General features: G+C 43.7%; 1 protein-coding gene across 2 annotated transcripts; it reads right to left on the bottom strand.

Annotated features, from left to right (window-relative positions):
* Positions 1–3,007: 3,007 nt before the first annotated feature.
* On the bottom strand, positions 3,008–15,681 carry LOC136444880 (prolactin receptor-like). 2 transcript variants are annotated; one of them, XR_010757346.1, is made up of 8 exons: positions 15,544–15,681; positions 7,911–8,068; positions 7,201–7,257; positions 6,073–6,366; positions 5,648–5,768; positions 4,801–4,973; positions 4,078–4,380; positions 3,008–3,194 (listed from the first exon to the last, which is right to left on the bottom strand). XR_010757346.1 is itself a non-coding variant. In XM_066442634.1 (8 exons), exons 2-8 carry the CDS (start codon positions 7,966–7,968, stop codon positions 3,015–3,017), a joined length of 1,038 nt encoding a protein of 345 aa, XP_066298731.1. In that variant the 5' UTR covers positions 7,969–8,068; positions 15,544–15,679; the 3' UTR covers positions 3,008–3,014. The 2 variants fall into 2 exon arrangements, 1 of the variants encoding a protein (XP_066298731.1); XM_066442634.1 differs by having other exon boundaries at positions 4,226–4,380; positions 15,544–15,679.
* Positions 15,682–16,605: the final 924 nt, after the last annotated feature.

Below are 16,605 nucleotides of genomic sequence, written 5' to 3'. Positions count from 1 at the left end.
ACCGTTACAGATGCTAAAATCGTACCTGTCGCTTCTGGAGCGAGCACCTGAAGTAACAACGTCATCGCCAACACCTGTCGTAGCGTGGCCGCCATCTTGTCTCTACCCTTGTTCGAGGAATAGTTCCTCAAAACGATTCTGCTGTGCGAGTTTTCTCCACAAGCAAACCCTTAACGTAAAACATCCGCATCTCCCAAGCGTTTTAAATGGTTGCACACGATGTTTAGTGGTAGAAAACACTCAAGTCACCACAGTTTACGCGATCTTGTGCCTTAAGCGACGTGAAACGAGGTGTGTGTCGTTAGGAAAATAAGGCACAGTAACCTAATCATAGTTCCTTGTGTAAACGATATGAGCGGATTATAAAGGCAGAGGGTAAGAAGAGACGAGAGGGGAGGTCAAGTGTGGATCAAAAGAAAGAGGACCTAGGTGTAAACAGGTGGCTGTTACGGTCACGAGGTAATCAATGTTACCCGAGACAAGCCTTTCGATCTACTTAACGGTATATGTATTAGGTAGATTAGCCGTATGGAACTGTAGTTATATACCAGTACAGTAGATGCCATACTTTGTACCTTGTACAAAAGAAAGAGGACCGAGGTGTAAACAGGTGGTTGTTACGGTCACGGTCAATGTTATGCTATGCTAGGGTCACATTTCCAATCCGGGGCCCGGGGTCTTTGGGAACGAAAATTATGATATAAAAGACAGCAAAAACACAAAACGTACCTAAAATTATCTAAGAGCATAGCTTGTGCAAATTTATGGACACACACTTTGATTTTCATTTCCGCAAACAGCCCGACCGGGCCCTGGTTAGGAAATGTGACCCTAGCATTACCCGAGACAGGCCTTTCGATCTACTTAACATTATATGTATTAGGTAGATTAGCCGTATGGAACTGTAGTTATATACCGGTACAGTAGATGCCATACTTTGTACCTTGTACAAAAGAAAGAGGACTGAGGTGTAAATAGGTGGTTGTTACGGTCACGAGGTTATTACGGTAATCAATGTTACCCAAGGCGAGCACAGAGACTTTCAATCCACTTATATGTACTAGGTAGATTAGCCTAATGGCACTGTAGTATGCAGTAGCTATAGATGCCGTACTGCGCACGTTGTACAATTGTTGTGCAATAGAGTCTATCATGTCATGTCTTGACTCGATTTCTGTATATCTAGGCCAATATATATCTCTAGCGCTCTACGCATGAGAGATTGTATTATCTTACAGTCTCAGAGACAATGTCTCCTGTGCATTTTGAGCACCACATTATCTTCCGCTTTATCACGTACTTCCTGTAAGTAGAATAGCGTAGATTTTAGACCCATTATATGGTACGTTTTTCCACCTATGTGCCAGAATTGTTGTGCAATACAATTTGATGGTGAACGGAGAAGTTGTAGTAACGTTAAAAGGTGTGGATCCGGCCAAGTTTCAAGAACTAAAGGGAGAGGAAGAAACAACTGATCTGTAGCCGAGACTGTCCCTTCGCCACTATCTTTCCTGCGCTGTGATTGGCTAATCCATATACCCAACCTATATAAGGCGAAAACTGACTGATCACTGCGCAGAAGCGACAGACTCATCCGCATAGCATATGGATGAGTCAATCACTGCGCAGAAATAATAGGTAACTCTGGATGGTGTCCTTTTGTAGACTTTTCTGTGCTTCTACGTCTCAAGTGGTGGCCTCCTTATGCTTCTTGGGGCTACACCCCCGTAGGAGCCGACGAAGCGTTAAAGAGGTTCATTACTAGAAAGACCTACCCAATTTTGAAAAAACACACGTATAGCACTGAGACTGAGCCGAATCCTTACATCTACTTGGAGATTACGCGCATACGTATGGTCTGTGTATAGATCTAGGCTGTGAAACCGTAACTTCTAATAGTGCAACAATGACAAAAAGTAAGAAATACGAAATAATCAAATCTTTAATTTTTCCTTCTCCCCGGCTTCTCATCCAGTGACGTCATTGAACCCCGTGCACAGCAACCACTTACGTACCGTAACTATTTTAATGTTAGAGGAGTGTATACGTACAACACAAGAAGTACATAAAGAATATTTACATACAGCTAAATAACTGACAGCATGGATATATATGGCTTGTAAACGTATACTTCGTCAGACACAAAAAAACGTCACAGTTTACAAATAGATATTTACATTGACAAGCTAGCACTAGTGGATTTGGCTTAAACTTCATCTAACTTCTTAGTAATGGTGTAAACATAGGTAAAGATGTGCTTTATAATCAAGGGTTTGTTTAAAGCCATTAGAAATATCAAATTTTCTGTGTTGCTAAGGTGTATAGAGGGTTTATTATTCACTTAAACTTAGAAAAAAAACAATTTGCATTCGCAAACATACAATGACATCATAATAAGATTCTGAGGTACATTTGTTAAAAGAAAGAAAGGAAGTACTAACGTTTTATAAGTCTAAATTGCCGTATAACATTGAAAGCTGATATATACAAACGGAACTTCACAAGTGGCCTCCATGCCATGGCTTTTGATCTAGGCTATAATAGTCCAACGGGTAACATTTTCTCAATTTCCTGGCAATGTCTGAACACCGACCTCCTTGGTATGAAGAATAACTTTCAAAATTCCCAAGACATTTTATAAAAAGCTTAAATACACACTCTTGTCCAAAGGCTCATTCCAAATAACAGAATGAAATAAGAAACGGGGATAGCAAATACAGTACAAGTACATCTGGGTTTGTTGGGTATGAGGTCAACTTCATGATCAGAGGCATGTGGAAGATGAAATGCCACACATCTTCCATAATGCATGGATGCGTTCATTTTAACACGTTTTCTTCGTGTCCAATACAAGAGAATTTGGGTAAAACATATATTTTCAAACTCCGTTTACTTTTTTTTACTTTTCTGAATGATTTTTGACGAAGGGCTGGGTGTTGGCAAAACGGTTCCTATCTTGGTCCACGATTATCTAAATATTTACAAGAGTTCAGTTTTTCTGCGTGTCTTCTGCTCTACGTCTGGTTATGACGTTGCTTGTCACGTGATTCCCCGGTCATGACCTCCGTGACGTCAGAGAACTCGCTCCAGAAGCCTCCCAGCAGGACGGGTTTACAGCGCACGCGCAGAAAGTGTCTGGTGTTGGGTTCCAGTCCCAGCAGGAGGAAGTTGGTCTGCTCACCTGTTTTCTGCACCTGAAGAAAAGGAAATAAGAGAAGAAGAACGTTAGAATATAGCTTGAAATGAGTGGCATCCTGTGGTTACGGGAAGTTGGCTCTAAAGGTCCTGGGTTCGAATCTTTTGCACTCACGGTCCCGGTGTTGTGTTCCTTATGTTTTCTCACTCGACCTTGGTGAAAATGAGTACTTGTACCTAGCATCGGCTGGGGACGTCGTCTTAGATGAAACGTAAAGCCGGATCCGGAGGTCCCGAGATTGAGGTGAGTCCCACTTCCAGCACGTTTAATAACCCACCACACTTACAGTTATCGATTCAAGTAAGGCTACGACCCAGTGAGAGTGAATCAAATACTAGTCTCCTTACTCTCGTACAGCGTGGACTTGAAGCATTTGCACATGATGTTTCACTTCTTCGCGTTTTTTCTCAGCTTTTTTAAAAACAACGAAACTGTTATCTTACCATCCAATCACCGCTCTCTGACCTATAGAGTAGCTCGTACTGCAGACCTGGTTTAGTTTAACCTATCAACATGGCAGACGCTTAATTATGCCATAGTCACGTGACTACAATCACCTAATAGCAACCTAGTATGTATCTTACCGTCCAATCATCAGGCTGGTCGTTCTCTGATCTGTACTGCAGCTCGAATTGTAGGCTTGGTTAGTTTAACCAACGAACATGGCGGACGCTAAATTACGTCATGGCCACGTGACTGCAATCAACCAATAGTGACAAAGCGTTATCTTACCGTCCAATCGTCAGGCTGGTCGTTCTCTGATCTGTACTGCAGCTCGTACTGTAGGCTTGGTTAGTTTAACCAACCAACATGGCGGACGCTAAATTACGTCATGGCCACGTGACTGCAATCAACCAATAGTAACCTAGTATGTATCTTACCGTCCAATCATCGGGCTGGTCGTTCTCCGATCTGTACTGCAGCTCGTACTGTAGGATGGATTAGTTTAACCAACCAACATGGCGGGCGCTAACTTACGTCATGGCCACGTGACTGCAATCAACCAATAGTGACAAAGCGTTATCTTACCGTCCAATCGTCTGGCTGGTCGTTCTCCGATCTGTACTGCAGCTCGTACTGTAGGCTCAGGAACATGATGTCCGTTGGTGACCTCCAGCTGACCTTTAGCGCCCCGTCATTGTGGCGGAGACGGGCGTGCACGTGATGGGGTGGGTCAGGTTTCACTGTAGACGGAATGAGTGAACGAATGAATGAATAAATGGATGAGTGAATGCAAAAGTAAATGTCTATTGAATAAATTGCACATCGAATTCCACTATAAATTTCACACTGCAGCCGTTTCAGCTGAATTTTTATCCAAGTTTTACCTACTTTTCTTTTTAATAAAGTAATACTAACAAAGGGGACCTTAAGATTAATTTCAAGGTTCTAAATATTACCTATAAACCAATTAGTTGACTTCTATTGTCATACTTGTGCTTAGACAATCAACAAGAGTACTTAGACAATGACAAAGTACTGGTAATACTTGGGTGATACGTTGTTACACGTTGACTGGCCAAGCAGGTTTTATATAGGTTGAACTGAACTCTCTCGGAGCTTGGATCTAGATAGTACGGTCGCTAGATGGCGCAACAACTCACCTCTCTCCGTGGTTGGATCTACATAGAGCGGTCGCGAGGTGGCGCTGCCGAGCGCGTTGGTGGCCCGCACCTCGAAGCGGTAGCGCGTGTGCAGGTAGGCGTGGTCGTACCCGAAGAAGCAGCTGTCCACGCCCTCGTACTCAGGACACTCGTGCCGGATCCGCTTTCCGTCACTGGAGGACAGGAAAGAAAGAAGCGAAATATCAAAAACCGTCTTTTTCCCTCTCTCTCTCTCTCTCTGTGTCTCTCTCTGTCTCTCTCTCTCTGTCTCTCTCTCTGTCTTTGTCTCGCTGTCTCTATCTTTCTCTCTGACGGTGACTTTCTCCGTCTCTCTGTCTGTCTAACCTTGGGTGCCAGCCTTTCTAGCTTTTAATAGTACGCTCTCTAGATCTCCGTCACTCCAGGCCGCGGCACAAATTGCCCGGGAGTGACAGAGAGAGCGTACAAAGTCTGAACTCGAAGGCTGGCACCCAGGCTCTGTCTGTCTGTCTGTCTGTCTGTCTGTCTGTCCGTCCGTCTGTCTGTCTGTCTGTCTGTCTGTCTGTCTTTGTCTTTCTGCCTCTCTCTCTCTCTCTCTCTCTGTCCTTGTCTCTGTACCTGTCTCCAAAGATTCTAACGTCTGAGACTGCTTACTTACTTGAAGGTGTAGAAGAGTCTGTAGTGTGTCTAATACTTACTTGAAGGTGTAGAAGAGTCTGTAGTGTGTCTAAGACTTACTTGAAGGTGTAGAAGAGTCTGTAGTGCGTCTAAGAATACTAATTACTTACTTGAAGGTGTAGAAGAGTCTGTAGTGTGTCTAAGACTTACTTGAAGGTGTAGAAGAGTCTGTAGTGTGTCTAAGACTTACTTGAAGGTGTAGAAGAGTCTGTAGTGCGTCTCCAGGTCGGAGTCCTCCACCGTCCACCAGCAGCGGAAGGTGTCGGCGTTCTTGGAGATGCAGTCCTCGATCTTCGGCAGCTGGGGCTTACCTGTAGAGTAAGAGATTGGTACATGAGTGTTTTTCTCTATATATATAACGTTATATATATGTAGCAGTATCTTTCTATCTCATTTACGTAGATATAGATGGACAGAAACTAGTAGATAGTAAATAGATGGAGAAATAGACAGATGGATTTGAACAAACCCTTCTACATGGCTAACTATTTTTTTTTTTACATTGAGTCCTTTATCTGTTTTTGTTTTGTTACTTTTATGTTTGTTTGTTTGCTTGTCTGTCTGTCTGTCTGTCTGCCTGTCTGTATGTATGTATGTCTGTCTTTCGTGACTTACGTCCGATCTTCAGGACGACTTGTGTCTGCACCTTGCCGTCGACGAGACACAGGTAGGTCCCGGAGTCCTCACCACTCACGTCCTCGAGTCGGAGCTGGGCACCGGGGGCCGCGGGGGACTCCCGGCGGGGCGGGTCGAGCTTCCTCCCGTTGTGTTGCCAGGAGGCGCCCGCTGAGGCGAGCCCGTCCCGCTGGGTGCAGTTCAGCAGGACCGTGGAGCCGACGGCGGCGACAAGCTCGGGCTGGAAGGCCGAGTGCGACACGGTCGGGGTGCCCGAGGTGAAGGCGTCGGTTGCTAGGGGAGAGAAACAACGTCATGTTACGTTGATGAAGGTTAGACATCCAGGTAATAAGATACGCCAAAAATAATTACTCAAGCAACTGGATAAGATTTTGAAAAAAATCTTATCCAGTTACTTGAGTAATTATTTTTGGCGCAACGTCATGTTAATACCTTTGCCTTATTGGGTAATCACGGTCAAGTGACTACTAGTATGACGTAATTTAGGGGTCCCCCGAAAGTACGAAATGGAACGAAATGGAACGAAATGAACGAAATGGAACGAAATGGAACGAAATGGAACGAAACGCCATCTTGGTGGCTTAAAAATGGAAGAGAAACAACGTCATGTCATCATCTTTGTCTTATTGGGTGAGTGCAGTCAGATCGGAAAGTAGTCGTAAGTGGACCAACGTCCCCGATAGTAGGACAAATGCTTACGCTTTTGAAAGAACAAAAGGTTTTGAAAGAAACTGCTGAAATAATGTTATGTTTAGCTACTTTCTACACAAGTTGCTCTTGACCAATCAATTCTCACATTTTAAAACGAAAGGTGATTATCGTGGTGGAATATTTCACATGACAATGTGAAATTATTGGTTTTATTTATCCATATGGATATGGGTCGCAACAGCAGCTCCAGCTATCATGCTTTTTATTGTGGCCTACAGATCAGTTTGGTTTGCCTCCGGCTCAGATAGTCAGTTTCCCAGTAATGGGCAGTTGCAGTCGAAATTCCTTTTGACAGGTCTACCTCTATCAGTGCATACGTACTTCCAAACCAATGAATTAATAACTACTGCTTTTCAGGGAGTCTATCGTAAAGGAAACTAGCGGCAGTTTACTTACGATATGACGACACCTCTTCTACACCGTGTCCGTGCCGTAGTCTGAAGATGTTGGCACCTGGAAAAGAAGGGATTCAGAAAATTATGTCTGCTGTCTTATTCTTAAATATTTGCGTTTCCTTCGACTTTAAGTTATACATTGCTTACGTAATTACATATTGTTGTATAAAGCCTGTCGATGTAATACCATAAGGTTTTATCCTTTGGTCAAGAGCTACAGAACTAGCTCACGAAATTCTCTCTATATTCGTCATGTCGATAAAGTTTTCTTTCCTTATCCTCTAGGTGCAGAGAAAAGAACAGTATAGTGGTTCCTTGGAAAGGTTTCATAAAGTTGGTAGTTGAAGTTATAAATTGCTTACATATTGTTGTACGAAGCCTGTCGATATGTTATACGATAAGGTTTTATTCTTTGGTCAAGAGCTACAGAACTAGCTCACGACATTCTCTCTACTTTCGTCATGTCGATAAAGTTTTCTTTCCTTTTCCTTTAGGTGCAGGGAAAAGAACAGTATAGTGGTTCCTTGAACAGTTTCATCAAGTTGGTCCATGTAAATCACTGGATACTAAAGAACGGTGGCAGACGGCCATTGAAGCGTCGGCTAGGTAAAAAGACTTGGTCGTGTACCAACACCTTTGCTATCCAGTACTATGGGATTCTCGTTGAAAGTGTAAGCCTTACAAAACGGAATTTTAAGAAGACATTCTTACCTTGACACAGCATGGCGACGTTGAAAAGGAAGGTGACCAGGTACGAACAGGTGTGCATCTTGGCTCTTTCTACAGGTGGTTTTCTTCAAGAAAAAGAGAATGTCCTTCTTCCAAGCTGAAGTGTGACTCCTTCCAACTAGTCTCCGGCCCAACTGCGTCTGAAAGGGAGAAAAAATTCGGCTTAAATACTGTTCGACTTTCACGAATGACTGGATGTTAGTCATAGCCCCAAGTTGATTTGCGTAGTGAGGTTATTAGGGACGCCCTTTGACCTCTGAGTCACACCGCGATTTCGAAGGGAGGCCGGGCTTCCCTTATATGGTGTTGGAGTGGTAATATATCTATTTAGAGTTTTAGACGCTTCCGAACGGAACAAAAACGTTCGAGTAGTTCCTTGTGCTTTTCTACTGCAAGTTTCCTGCCTTGTCGTGATCGTTAATCAACTTTAAGTTTGCTTTTATTTCCTTCGGCAAGGCCCGGTTACGCCCCTTGTCCCGGAAAGTTCAAACACCTTGACGTCACTATTCCCTGCGTCGTGGTTGGTTGTTTCCGGATGACGTCACCGCTTGCCACGCCGTGGTTGGCTGCTTCCGGAGGCGCGCCATTGTACAAACAAGGATGGGCACAGTGTACGTGTTTAACTCAGGTGCTGTAGTAAGGTGTGTTCGCTGCCTTTCACTCTACTCGTGTCCTATCCATTTCGTCTACATTTGCGCACGCCCTTTATCGAAGTATTTAAAAACAATCTCTGACGAAAGATAACGGATACTGTCTGAAACGTCTCACTATTTCAAAATTTTATCCAGTTACTTGTACTGTACTTGAGTAACTGGTTTTTGGCGTACTAGTATCTTATTACCTGGGTATCTAACTTTCGTCAATGTAAAAACAAATATATTTTATGCTGAACCGTTTTTAACCTTCTCCATACTACTTGACCCCATAAAGTTTAAACCAATAGAGAATCGGTAGTCAAACGGCTACGTAAGTGTGCTAAAGGTTAAATATTCACAAGAAGTTTTTCACGTGTATTTCACGTGTTCTCGACTTTAAAATGGTGTCGCACTTTCTGGTCTTTTTTAATTTTTTTTTTTTTTTAAAAAGAAACAGGAACGTCTTGGTCGCATCCTATGACTTTCCCTTGGTTTTCACTGGAACTCCTTGCGGTCTCAAAGTGGCACGAAAACAAATCTTTTAGTTCCTTCTCTTTACAAAATGTACGTTGTGGTTTCCTTTTGTGTCTATTTATAACTTCTTCTTTGTGTGTTAGTTGGCGGCGTGTGTAAGGAAGGACAGGAAGCTTGTCTCGGTCGTAAGTCATTGTTTCAGGAACCAGTGGTGGGGACAAGACATCGCCACATTCATGACCTCAATGTGGTGTCGGGGGCGGGTCCCACTGGTAACAGGTGTTGTACTTGCATCTCAAGTACAAATCGCTAGGTGAGGTTTCTCCCCTATATATCTATGACGTAATCTTGCTTCCCCTTTGCTGGCTATAGTTGAAGATAAAGGACCAAACCGTGACTTTACTCTCAATCCGTGACGTGTCTTGTCTCCCATTTGTTGGCTATAGAAACATAGTTATAGAAATCCCTTAACCAGAAACTTCGGGCTTCGACACTCTCCTATTATATGCACAACCACAAAGTTGAGTGCTATTGAACCTTGAAACATCTTACAACCAGCGTTTACCGTGAGAAAACGCACTGCTACAGGTACTTATAAAATATAAGGGAAGACTGGTATTCATTGTCCCAACATATCAGACTCTCTGCTGTTTGAATATACATGAGTAAATGTTTTACTTGAGTTTTTTTATCAATTTAGATATTAGTATTAAGATCAGGACTGTCTGTGTTTCAATTATGTTTCATGGGGCCGTCCAAGAACGCCTTTAGAATCTGTCACGTGGGTGTTTTGTCCCGTTTTCTTGGTTTCTGTCGATTTCTAGGTACGCATGCGGATTTTGAAGGTACGTTTTTTATTCACGCTTTCAAACCAGAAACAAAACGATGACACATACAAAGAGATATGCCCACATGCACTTATAGATAATAGTGTGTGTTTGGAGCCAATATTAGCTTTTGTAAGATAGTCATTATCTCAGCTGATCTGTCGTACTATGTTTGTTTGTTTTTTGCTCCGGAAACACGCAACATTACCTGCGTTTGTTCACAGGTGTACCTCCCGATCGGAGCGCTGAATGATCGCTGTCTTAGTCAGCCTGAATAACCGCCCTTCAGCGTATACACAACGGTTTCACATGCACAGGCACTCGCTGGCAGCTGGTTTTATTGTAGCCTCTACCAGGCCCCGTCCTATCGTTGGGAAAATAGTAGAAATCGGCCGAGGTACTCCGCTCTACAGGGTAGTCCGCTATACATTATCGACAATGGAGCTTCACTGTATAGCGGACTGCCCTGTATAGCGAACTACCTCGGCCGATTTCTACTATTTTCCCAATGATAGGACGGGGCCTGGTAGAGGCTAGGTATATTGTACATATTAGGCTAAATATATGTCACAAAAGTAAGAAGAGTTTTTACAGGCTAGTGTGAGTTCTATGATCATGTATGTAGTTTCAGTCTCTTCTCGCTTCTGTGTAATGATGAAAATATAAGAGCAGGTATAGGCCTAGGTTTTGTTGAAACACATAGGAAATGTACATGTAAATATATCCTTGTGTATGGAGTGGGTGAAAGTAGTTCGTATATATCTGTAAGGTGTGTCTGTCTCTCTTTGTGGTACAATCTACAGTCAGGTATAAAATGGCGCTCATCTTTTATTCTATTCTGATGAAATAGTAGAATTTTACAGTATTGACAGACACGTTGTTCCAGGTATTAGTGCGGTTATATTACACTGTAATATACGGTTAAATTACACTGCACGGCCTTTCACACACAAGCCCTACATGTCTAACTCCCCGGGCTTTGTTCAATGCCCTGTTATGAAGAGGTGCCTGTCGTATTCCGTGCTAGCGTGTTCCAATCCACAGTAATTGTTGGGAAGGGTAAACTAAACGTCATCGTGATGTCCTAAAATTGCAGGTCTGCGTGCATTCATGACGTCAGGCAACTTCCGGTGTTGTGAAGGCCGGATATGGAGGTTGTAATTGTAAAGTCGGAATTATTTCACACGAGATCACGCTATGTACGGGTTTGTTAGAACGTATAAGTTAAACTTATTTCAGCTTTTTAAAAGCTATAATCTGCTTGGCGATGGGAGGATTCTCACGTAAAATATAATGATTGGATCTAACAGATTTCCGCTGAAGATGTTCTCCAAGAAACGGGCAAGAAATGAAGGACTCATCCTTCGTGATGATACCGTCCGTCTGGACGTGGTGATATCACGCGGGAAAAATGTCGTCTGTCACACCTGTCAATCAGCCTAGCTCATCCCGTGACAGTGAGATTTTCGCGCGGGTTTCTCAGAAGAAAGAGAAGCTAAATGTCGTCCGTCCCACGTGTCAATCAGCCTTGCAGTCTCATGACAGTGAGGGTTTCGCGCGGATTTCTCAGAAGAAGAAAAAAGGTAAAATGTCGTGCTTTTTACCTGTCAATCATCATTGCTCATCTCATGACACTGAGGTTTTCGCGCGGGTTTCTAAGAAGAAAGAGAAGGTAAAAAGTCGTCCGTCACACCTAGCTCATCTCCCTATAGCTCATCCCGTGGCAGTGAGGTTTTCGCGCGGGTTTCTCAGAAGAAAGACAAGGTGAAAAGTCGTTCGTTTTACCTGTCAATCACCCTTGGTCCTCTCGTAACAGTGAGGTTTTCGCGCGGGTTTCTCAGAAGAAAGAGAAGGTAAAATGTCGTGCTTTTTACCTGTCAATCAGTGAGGTTTTCGCGCGGGTTTCTCAATAAAAGCAGAATGAGAAATGTTGTGCGTTTTACCTGTCAATCATCCTTGCTCATTTCGCGCGGGTTTTCCAGAAGAAACAAAAGGTAAAAAGCCGTCCATTACACATGTCAATCATCCTTGGTCCTCTCGTGACAGTGCGGTTTTCGCGCGGGTTTCTGAGAAGAAATCGACAACACGCCGCACATCGCAGGGGGCAGGGGTGTGCTTACTGTAAACATCAATTAAGCGAAGGGAGCACTCTGAAAATGCTTCTCTTATGTTTATTTTCGTTAAATGAAAAACAAACAGATCTCCCCCGCGTAGAAATGTTTCGCGCGTTTTGTGCACCTGTGCGTTTGATGTCTGTCGACAAATATCTACCGGTGATTCTATCTTCCTAGTCTTGTTTAAACATGTCAAAAGCGAATGCTGACTCAAGTGAGAGAATTTTTTTTAAGAACTTGTGCACAAAATAGAATTGCAAAGATTCCTCACACCGGTAGCCTCAAGCTTTGAAAGTTCCTTTCCAAATTTCACGAGCCCCGAGTTTTGAAGAGCTTTTTTTTTTCAAACATAGTACTCTAGCAGGCTTTTTTTCTATCACGGCTTTTGTAATACTCCCGTGCAAGACCACAGTCATATACTGACTAGCCTTTTTTCTTCGTTTGTAACGCACCCCACACAAATAAGTGTACCGGACAATATACAAAAACGTTGTGAAATATAAACAGCTACCCTGCCAAAGTACACTCTGTTACTATTTAAAGCAACTCATTTATTTTGCCTTCTCACGGTACCAACCATACCGCCGTAGAAGCCCCTCCGAGGCCTGTGCCCACCTGGCGTCCCTACCGCTATCTCTCTATCTGTGCGTGCACCGTTTATTTTGGTTAAACACGCGTGTGGCTAAATCTATATCTGGCGATAGAATCTGTATATTTCCCCCTTAGGCAAAAACCAACATTCTCAGCAGAAGGCTTTGATGACTGTTGTTGGTTCCCGGGCAGAAATGTACCACAAACAGGCTTTGAAATGAAAAAAAAATCCCACGTGAGAAGTTGAGTCATGGTTTTTCCGAAAGAAACAAAGAAACGAGACACCCTAATTCTGAATTTGCTTGGTTTGCAGAGAAACAGCGTGCTCTTCTTTCTTTCTGTGTTTCTTTCTTTCTTTCTTTATTTCCTTATCCCATTATTTCTTTCTTTCTTTCCTTCTTTTTTCTTTCCCTCTTTTTTTCTTTCGTTCTTTCTTTCTTTCTTCATCTACCTATTTATTTTTGTCTCTCAGCCTTCCTCAAGTTTTGTCTTTCTTTCTATCTTTCTTTCTTCAGTCTTATCTTACGAAAGCGTCTGACTGTTACAAAATCTATCCAGTTGCTTCAGTTACTGTTGTATTGTGTATCTCATTACCTGGGAGTCTAACCTGCATCGATCTGACTGTTGGGCTTGACTTTTTCAAGGAAGCAGTGGAAGAAAAACCGTCTCACAGACTTTGTACACATTTTTAAGACGTGTTTGAATATCTCTCGACGATATCAGTCCCAAAGCACTCAAGATCAGCCCGCCAATGTCTTACAAGAAAAACAAATCTGCAAAGCTTTCTCTTGACGTCCGTCCCACTGGCTGTTCCCGCGATTGACGTCATCGCCCAATGACGTCATGCCACGGGTGAACCCAATATGGGGGTTTCCCTCGGAGCTCTGCAGGCCACGGGAAGGCGGGGGCGGGAAAAGAGGGAACACTCGTGGGAAAGTGGCAAGTTCAAGGCGATCTTTATTAAGACACGGGAAGCGATTAATAACTACGCTTTTTGTAAATCGTGAGTAAGATTCACGGAAGTCCGTTGAACCCAATTCAAGATTGAACGACAGACGCGCGCGCTAAGCTCCATTGTGTTTTTTATTGGATTTCTTGGTATCCAGTAAAACAGCCGGCTACGTATGTAGAGTTGGAAAAGCTTAAGCTTCCCCATAGTCACTGCGGTCGCCTTGCTACAGCACTGCATTGAATTAGCCATAGGCTCACACTGTCAGTAAATGCTGAAGATGAAGTCAAGCAAATACATGCAAGGAAGACCGCACTTTTCCTCAGACCGGAAAATATTTCAAGCTATACGTCACAATACGTGATGCCGGTATAGAAACGATAGATACGTGTTATTACGGCCTCAGTTGAGATCCTGGTTCCAATTAGATGGTAACGGGGATACTACGGTTCAAATCCTGGGACAGAACATCTCGGTTGGGGCTGCAATCGTCTTTCGGAAGGGACGTAATATGATGGTCCCGTACCGTCTTCAAGGTGCCTTGAACATACATGTTAAAAGGGATGGGCTAGCAACTCCTAAGCTCCCTGTAAAAATATTCCCTGTTACTGAAACAGCAAGGAAACTTGCGGCCCTACGTGCAACTAGCTATAGGCGCTACGTGTTCCCGCAGAAACAGGGCCGCTGTCTGACCCGCGTCGCCCCCAGAGCGCGGTTTCTCAGTAACGGGTCTCGGCGGGTCGCTGCGGTCGGGGACAACCGCAGATCGCGCCGGCCGATAGCGGGGTTGTAACAGGCGACCGCGTGGGGCGCGGAAGGAAACCGCAGAAACGCGACATTCACTCGTAAATCACGTGTCAATCATGCGTTAATCAATCGTAAATCATCCGTAAATTTCCTGACTGCCGCGTTCGTCTGAAAGATTGTGCCACTCGTCAGAAAAAAACGATCTTCCCTCCAAATATCTGTTTGGTGAAGAGTCTCACAACATGAGTCGGAAGTCTTGTAATCTTGAAGGCAAAATCATTACATTTTATTAGCTGTTTCTGTTAGACTGCCTTTCTGTCGGGAACGGACAGCTAGGATACGATTTCCCTCCAACATCTGCTTGGAGATGAACGCACACCGGTGTCGGCCGCCAGATCAGAGCACTAACGTTACTACACCAACAACAAGTTCATGCATATGCTTTGGGGTGCCGGGTCTTCCTTTTTCCCCTCGTATTTCAATTATTACTTGAGAATAGACTTTCTTTCTTAAAACTGGAAAGTATAATCCAAGAAAGAGAAAGATGTCCAAGCCTAGGGCATGTCAGCGGCAAAGAAAGCCTTCCTTAATGCCTTTGAAGTTGTCGGGTAGATTACAACTGAAACCAGAGTAAAGACACTGGTATTGGATATTAGGAATTCGCTTAAAAGATTTGTTATCAGCAAACGTAGTAGGATCATTCAAGACACCGTCTGAAGTAAGATAAGTCGCTCAGTGTGATATATCTATACTACTGATAAGGGAAAAGGCTCTGCGGTTAAGAGATAGATAAAAGTTGACATGTTTATCTTTCAACTCGTGCGGCAGCGCCCAGGACGAGTCGGGGTGGTCGGTAAGGGTCTTGGCGCGCTGTGCCAGAAACTGCCGCTTTTTTATAGGTTCTTTCCTTTTCCTAGTATTAAAGCGTGGTATCGCAGCAACTTGACACATCACATGCGACACCGAAAGGACATCATGAGTGCAAAAATGAAAGCCAGGCACATCGCTATAACTGTCTTAAGCCCGCTGAAATTAAGTCATCTCCCTGCAGCCTAACACCCTAGCCAATAATACATGGGGAATTGGGTGCCAAAATACGGCTACTTCAGAGTGCTGAAGGTTACGTTCCACTACTCATGCTACTGGGAACTTCCATTTCATCATTCGTATTTTTCTACGGCGCTTGAAAAGGACTAAAGTAGTTTTAGAAAGATCAGACAACCGCATACCTTAAAGTTTCAGGTATTAAAGATCAAGAAAGATCAGACAAGCGCATACCTTAAGATTTGACGTAAGCGAAGGCGATCTTTGAATGTCTTTGAAGTGACGAGAAGGCTTCACAGTACACTCGCTTCGGCAGTGTTGTCGGGAACGGAGAGAGCGGAACGTGCGCGTAGATCGTCTGGCCGTCAGAGCGGTCCCCCCGAGCTTTTCCCGCCTTTTATATACACCTCCTCTACATCCGGGGTCTTCCAGGAAGTGCGTGATGCACAGGCGTCCACGTAGCCCTGGGGGCGTTCCCAGAGTTCCACGGGGTCGCACGGCGTCTCGGACACTTCTGACGGCATTCTCAGAACGGAACACTGGTTTTACCCGGTTTGGTTTACAGAATAAAGCTACTATAGTATCATAGATTTTCCACCGGTGATAACACGAGGGACAGCTTCTATATAACAGCTTTAACTCATGAGGGAGTCAAGCTTTCGGAACAAAACTTATCTTCCACTATTTACAGGTTTAATGCACGGGAGAAATTCACGTACTACCATCCCTATTATAAAGGACTGCAACCCTTTAAAGTTGCGCTCAAGTTGGTCTTGAAAAGTTCTAGTATGTAAAAGAACAGAATTATTTCACCAAACTTGAAGACAGAAGACATAAGCATAGAGTCTGATCTTACGTCTTTTTAAGGTTCTTTATTTAAAGATCCTTAGAGACGAACGTCTTGAATTGTAAGTCAGGCGTCAGTACGTCTTAAGGGCAAATCCCTCAAGGGATGACCCCTTAAGTGGCCGAAATGTTTACAAGTCTAAAGACACCACGTCTTATAATACGCGTACAATCTTAAAGAAGAAGCCCTTAAGGGTCAAGAAGGTTACCCAAGTTTTGGATGTCCCCCGAGAAAGTTTATTTGAGATTCTTGGTCCAAATTAAGCGGAGGTTTACCCCGGCTGTCAGCGTGTTTCCTATTTTTGGCACGACAGGTTGCGTTGCCATGGTGATGACGTGTCTCTGGAGTTTGTTGACCCTAGCTGGGACCGGTCCAATCGCTCCAAGCAGATGTTGGGGACGAAAGATACAACGTTTTCTGTCGGGGTGAGTGACTGCATGTTAGAAAAG

Source organism: Branchiostoma lanceolatum, chromosome 11 (genome assembly GCF_035083965.1).
Source record: "Branchiostoma lanceolatum isolate klBraLanc5 chromosome 11, klBraLanc5.hap2, whole genome shotgun sequence".
Taxonomy (NCBI): domain Eukaryota; kingdom Metazoa; phylum Chordata; class Leptocardii; order Amphioxiformes; family Branchiostomatidae; genus Branchiostoma; species Branchiostoma lanceolatum.
Note: the sequence above shows the minus strand (reverse complement) of the source record. Positions and strands in the feature narration are given on the sequence as shown.